Source organism: Galeopterus variegatus, unplaced genomic scaffold, assembly GCF_000696425.1.
Source record: "Galeopterus variegatus unplaced genomic scaffold, G_variegatus-3.0.2 Scaffold1832, whole genome shotgun sequence".
Classification (NCBI taxonomy): Eukaryota; Metazoa; Chordata; class Mammalia; order Dermoptera; family Cynocephalidae; genus Galeopterus; species Galeopterus variegatus.
The window spans coordinates 257,800-264,687 of record NW_007727943.1 but is presented as its reverse complement, the minus strand read 5'-3'; the positions used below and the strand labels follow the sequence as shown (position 1 = coordinate 264,687).

General features: G+C 47.7%; 1 protein-coding gene across 1 annotated transcript in view; it reads left to right on the top strand.

The window, feature by feature from the left end:
• Positions 1-6,888, top strand: part of FYCO1 (FYVE and coiled-coil domain containing 1) — a 75,719-nt gene that overhangs the window by 33,224 nt on the left and 35,607 nt on the right. The window contains exons 11-13 of the mRNA XM_008579213.1: positions 1,603-1,752; positions 2,499-2,695; positions 5,382-5,526. Coding sequence (XP_008577435.1) covers positions 1,603-1,752; positions 2,499-2,695; positions 5,382-5,526 — 492 coding nt within the window. The remainder of the gene's footprint in view (positions 1-1,602; positions 1,753-2,498; positions 2,696-5,381; positions 5,527-6,888) is intronic.

Sequence of the window (6,888 nt, the reverse complement as noted above, 5' to 3'; positions counted from 1 at the left end):
TTTACCATGTCCATCCCTTGCACTGCCTGTGAGTTGATTATTAGAACTGGAGCTGTGGTTTTCAACCTGGCTGCACATTAGGATCGCTAAAGAAGCTATTAAAAAGTGCCCAGGCCCTACCCAGACCAGCTGAATGGGGATTTCTGGGAGTGGGACCCAGGCACCAGTGAGCCAGGGTCAAGAACCATTGCTCTACAAAAGGCTTGCACAGACTCGGGTTCAAAATTTTGGCAAGGATGTTTCATAGAATTGGTTTATGGTTTTGGACCTTTCCCTCAGAAGGCACATAAGATCTAATTAGCCCTCTCTTTGTGTTGTTAGCAGGCATGGATAAGCAATTCCTACATCAGCTAACTCATTAGAGGTTGCAAAATGGTGATATAGAATTATAACTGGTTGGAAAGTTTAAACATTCTGATCACATGTCATCAGTAAACTAGAATTCAGGATTTTTGTGACCTCTGACCTCAGACACCTTCCCAAGGGTGTGCTGGAAAAACCCAGCTCCTGACAGTATTCCCATATTCTGAGGGTGTGGGTGCCTGGCCTCATGGGGACAGAAAGGTCAGACTCTGTGGACCAGCTGCAAGAACAAAGCCAGGATTTTTGTGACCTCTGACCTCAGACACCTTCCCAAGGGTGTGCTGGAAAAACCCAGCTCATGACAGTATTCCCATATTCTGAGGGTGTGGGTGCCTGGCCTCATGGGGACAGAAAGGTCAGACTCTGTGGACCAGCTGCAAGAACAAAGCCGGTCCAGACAACAAGACTTATTATTTCCTGACAATTTCAAGAGTCCTTGAGAAAGCCAATCAATTCCATGTTCAAGCATTTTTATTTAAGGAGGAAGGTCTGTGTTTGATTTCAAGTTCCTGGCCAATGATGGAGCCAGTTTCTCTCAGGACCTGAGTGGCTCTTGAGTTACATCAGCAGCAGCTGAGATGCTGCTGGGGCCACATTAACCCTCAGGATGCCGGCTGGGGTTCCACATGGGAAAGACCTAAACTTCCCACACCAGAATCCATAAGCCCCATATGTCTTTCACTCTGGCTTCCTGGAACAATCACACTGTCTCTCTGAAGGGGAGAGGAAGTTAACATCTGAGCAGATTTTCGGGCTGGGAAGTCTTTGATCTTCTCCCACGATTAGTTGTTACTTGAACAAACCATAAAAATGTAGAGGGCCCTGAGCACATTAAGATTTGGGTAGGGCATAAAGTCGCGGTTCTTGGGCTCTCTACACGCAGACTGTCCACATGGCAGCACATTTTATCCTAAGCTCCATGGTAACCTGCACTTTTGTCTAGGTGCCTGTGTGGTGTGCAGTGCTGTCAATGCTGGCAGCTCTTTGCAGCTGATAAAACCTTCCCTGTATACACAGGGTGCCTCCTGGCTGCTCCCAGACATACAGTCTCAGTTAAGAGCTTGCATTGGGGGTGACAGAGGACACCTAGCAGGGGATGGGGAAGGGCATTTCCAAGGTAAAAGTGAATTTTCCTTCTATGACTTGGCATATTTGTTATCAGTCTTTTTTGACACGGAGCAGGAATAATTCTATTATTTTCATAGATTTTTTCTTTTTTCTAATGTGGTTTTGTCCTAGGGACAAGGATGCTCTCTGGCAGAAGTCAGATGCCCTGGAATTCCAGCAGAAGCTCAGTGCTGAGGAGAGGTGGCTTGGGGACATGGAGGTGAGCCACTGCCTCGACTGCAAGCGGGAATTCAGCTGGATGCTGCGACGGCATCATTGCAGGTCAGCAGGTGGCTTGCGGGTGACACTGAGACCCTGGTGAGGCCCAGAACCAGAGTGTGGGGCTCTAACGAGCACTCTGTGATACAGAGTGGTGCCACAGCTAACCGTCTGGGAAGAGCATGTTGCTCTTTGGCGTCAAGGGAACCAGGCGAGGAGGGTATTAGTTGGGGTCTTATCAGGACACTCAGGGTTCCCCGAAAGGAAAGAGAGAGTGTGGGTAGAGTTAAGGGGACCCACAGGGACGTGGTGCACCCAGAAACCAGCCACCCTTCAGCTAGTCCTCAGCACACAGAGACTGAGGGGAGCAGCATTCCTGGCACAAGAGCATCACTAGAGGAGCACAGGCAGCACTGGAGGTGCAGAGACCCTCCAAGGGCCCAGAGAAGTGTGGGGGAAATGACTCTCAGGTAGGGGGGGATAGATGGGGAATAACTAGCACAGGCCTCTGAGGGTCTGTGGTCCACTAGAGCCTTTGCCCCCGAGCTGTGCAATGCACTTTCGCTGTAGTATCAAGGAAGGTGGGCTCCTGCCCCTAGGACCTTAGGAAATAAAATATTCTCCCACTAAGCTTACCAACATAGCTTTATTGGAATCTTATGAAATGGGCCTACACTCTAAAGTGGGGCAGAGCCAGGCCTGACGAAAGCCACGTGGTACCCAGAGCCCAGCACAGAGCCCAGTCTAGTGCAGATTACATGAGACTCACAGCACATCAGCCTCACAGCCCATTCTTGTTTCATTTCCAGGATATGTGGCCGCATCTTCTGTTACTACTGCTGCAACAACTACATCCTGAGCAAGCACAGTGGCAAAAAGGAGCGCTGCTGCCGGGCCTGTTTCCAGAAGCTCAGTGAAGGCCCTGGCTCCCCTGATAGCATCGGCTCAGGCACTAGCCAGGGAGAGTCACCAGCCAAAGCTGGGCACCAGGCCACAGGAGGCCAAGGTCAGATTTCTGCTCCTGCCCACTGTATTTTGTAGGTGCCAGCCCTTCTCTATTGTGGCTAGTAAGCTCTAATAAGCTTAAGTCAGTATTTTCTGGACTTAGATATTAAAGAGGTGCTGAAAATATATTACTACCAATTTGAGACTTTCTTTTTGATGTAATTAGGATTAAAAGAGAGTTGAGAAGAGGATAACTTTCTCCCAGTATGATTCACTGTGACTTAACAGGAAGTCTGTGTACCTCTTAACACACGTACCACTAGTGGAGTACACCTGACACTTTGGAAAATGCTGTCTCCCCGAGCCTCAGCCGTGGAGTCCACTCTCTCCCCCTGAGTAACCCAAAGCCAGAAGTTGTACCTGCAACTGTCCATGTCCTTCACTCTCTCCCTGAAGCTCACAATCTCTCTTAATGGCCAAGGAGAGTATATTCCCCTTCATGTCCTCCCACTCAGCTCAGTAAGAGGAAGCAAAGTTTGGCTCCTGCTGCTTCTCCTCTGAGCTCACCCCAACAGACCAGCCCCGGCTGCCATCTGGGGGACTGGATTTGAATGTAGAGCACAGGGAGTCAGAGCTGTGATGGCAAGGGCAGGAGAGGGTCTTATCTCTGTTCAAGCATCTCTGCCGTCTACAGTGGGTCCCTGTGAACTCCTCCCTGGCCTCTGCCTGCATGCATGTCAGCCAGCTTTAGACGTACTGTCAGCTCCTCTTTTGTATAAGTGGATCTTCAAGGAGGTTGGCAGGCTCCATCATTTTATTGGGTACAAAGTACCACACAGGGAAGGAGGTGTACTTTGCACAGCATTAGTATATCTTCTTCAAATCTTTGGCCCTTTCTAAAGTTGTTTTTTTTTTAATTATTGAAATTTGAGAGTCCTCTATGTATTCTGAATACAAGTTCTTTATCAGATTTGTGTTTTACAAGTATTTTCTCCCAATCTATAGCTTGTCTTTTTATTTTCTTTCAAAGAACAGAAATGTCTTTCAAAGAGCATAAGTTTGTAATTTTGATGAAGTCCAATTTATCAATTTTTTATGGATCAATTTTTTTCTTTTTGTGTCGTATCTAGATTTGCTTAACCCAAGGACTCAAAGATCTTCTCCTGTTTTGTCTCGAAGTTTCATAGTTTTCGGTTATACATTTAGGTCTCTGATCTGTTTTGTGTTCATCTTTGTATATGGTACAAAGTATGAATAGAGATTTATTTTTTGTATGTTTGTCCAGCGGTTCCAACACCACTGGTTGAAAGTCTATCCTTTTGCCATAGAATTGCCTTTACACCTTTGTCAAAAATCAATTGATCTTATATGTATGGATATATATATGGACTTTCTATTCCACTCCCTTTATCTAGTGCCTATTCTTTCACCAGGTATGTTTACCATCGTTTTCTAAAGCATCTTAAAGTCAGGTAGAGTGAGTCTCTAATTTTGTTCTTTATCAAAGTGTTGTTTATTTATAAATTTTAGAACTAGTTTATCAATTTTTATAAAAAAATCCTGGTGAGATTTTAATTGGGATTGCATTGAATCTCCAGATCAGTTTGGTGAGAATTTTATTAATTTTCGCCAAAATTAATAAAATTGACTCTTTAAATTTATGAACATGGTATAGCCTTCCGTTTGTTTAGGTCTTCTTTGATTTTTCTCAGTATACATCATTTTAGATTCTCATTATCTGCTCTCCTTTCCTTCTGCCAGTCTCAGAAGGCAGGCTGAGGAGTGTGGCCGGGTCTGTGGAAAGAAACCAATCCTTGGCCCCTTTTTTCAGCCTATGCCTCAAGCCCTCCATTATACAGACTTGAGACAAGAGGAAGAATGTTCCTTCTAAAGCAGAGTCTGTCCCAGCAGTCTTGTGGCAGAGCCAGCTGGGAACTCGGAGCTCACATGCATGGTTCTTGTTTAATAGTCCAGGAACTTTCCTTGCCTAGACTCACTGGTGGGTGTGTCCCATTGACAACAGAGAGTGGCACCATGCCAGAGTGCTGGGGTCACTTGTTTTGATTTCTGACATTTCCAGTCTGCTTATTTTTGTCTATTTTTCTTATTTTGGGCTTCAGACCTGCCCTCACATTTTCTATGAGATATGCTGGACAGTGCTAGTGTGTGGGTGACTGGCACGGGAGCATCCCTACAGTGGCCTTCCTACTAAGTGGTCTGCAAAGTCAGGCACAAGGCTCCTGGTCAGAAGCCCAGTGCCTGCTACAACTCCCAGGGCAGAGGGAGGGTCTCTCCTGCCACCAGTGGGTTGAGGGAAACACAGGTCAGGCAGACTCCTGTTTCAGAGAGGCATGAGTAGCACTGCCTGTGCCATAGGGCAAGGGCCCAGTGACTCAGAAGTGTGTTTTCTTTACTGTTAAGTTCCTTCCTGATAGGGTTTCAGTAGGTTTTTCCTTCTAGATAAGGGGCCTCAGAGCATATGTAAGAGAACAAAGCCTCTCTAGGCACTGACTTTGAGGCATCTTTTAGGCTGTGTGTTCAATTTCACCTGTAGCTCCTCCTCCACTTTTCTGGAATGTGCCAGCAGCCATTCCTCTGGCCTCCGGACAGGATGGCTGCCAGCTGGGTGGCCGTTTAAGGTGTATCCCCGCGGCTCATCCTGCATGGCTGCACTCCCTCACTTTCCATCCTGTGCATAACGGCATGTGTCTCCTCTCTCCTCTCTCTCATCTGCCTCTGCCACCCAGGAGCAAACACAGACCGCAGGCCGCCAGACGACGCCGTGTTTGACATCATCACGGATGAAGAGCTGTGCCAGATTCAGGAATCTGGCTCCTCCTTGCCTGAAACACCCACCGAAACAGATTGTCTGGACCCAAACGTGGCCGAACAGTGAGTAGATGCCACCTCCACTTCCTCCTGAGTGCTCATTACAGGGCTGGCTCTGTGCTCTCTTATCAAGGACCAGGAGGGTGAGAGAGTGGAAGCAGGATTGGCTGTCTTTGCTTAAGGGAAGGTGCTTCAGGACAGTGCTCAGGGAGGGATGCCCTTGAAGAATCCCTGGTCAGAGAGTTCCTGGGAAGTGCCAGTGGTCCCTGATTTCAGCATCTCCATTAGGTCTGTCTTTCCTGGCTTGGGCAATGTATTAGTTTGCTCAGGCCTCATAACAAATACCACAGATGGGTGGCTTAAACAACAGAAATTTATTTCCTCACAGTTCTAGAGGGTGGAAGTCCAAGATCAGGGTGCCAGCAGGGTTGGTTTCCTCTGAGGCTCTCTCCTTGGCCTGCAGATGGCCACCTTCCTGCTGCCTTGTCACATGGATGTCCTCTGTGTGCGTGCCTGGTGTCCCTCTGTGTCTCCTAATCTCCTCTTATAAGGACACCAGTCACCCCCGACCTGGCTTGTCAGGGGCTGAAGGCAGAGTGTGGCTTAGTGCCAGTGCAGCAAAGCATGCCCTGGGACTGGGCTGTGGGGGTTGGGGAGAGCACTACAGGCTTACACATCCAGGGGAAGCTTCAAAGAGGAAAGGAAAGACCCAAAGTCACAGAAGCAGCAGGCAGTGGGGGCTATCTTGGGTTCAGTGATCAGGTTGGCTTTGTGCTTATGGCTACAATGCAGCTGGTTTAGTCTATCTTTTGGAAACTCTAATCAGGCTTGGTAATGATGCCACGAGAAGGGAAACTTGGGTTTAGCTGCAGTTGTTTCTGGTAGATGTGTTCTCTCAGAAGTCCCTTTAGCTCCATATGAGCCCACCCAAAGCCCCAGAGTTCTAACAGCTATGAAAATGTGGCAAGTCTTTTACCCTGCATCCTGCAGAACAGAACCCAAGGGACTTTCCATGCACCCAGCCTGTGCCTGGTCCCACTACCAGTATATTACACTGCTCGTAGTCAGTGACCTGGACCACTGAGCTTTCCTGGCTGCTATAGGACACAGCTTTCGCAGTCAGGGCAAGCTTCAGAGGAACAAAACTCTTCCAAATGAGTTTCCAGCTGGTGGACTAGAGGGAGGAATTCTGAATGCTTACAACGGAATGACAAGTTATCTGGCCTCCTGAGACTTCACCTTCTTTACCTGTAAAATGGGATAATAATCCCTACTCCTTTAAGGGTGGCGCAGAGGCTAAGTGAGGCCATGTGTAAGAGCAGCTGGTACATGGAAGACGTCTGTTAACAGAGTCGCTTTCAGCAATACTACTTCCGAACAGCCTTTTTTTCCCCATAGACTTGGACTTAGAGACTGCTCAATCCC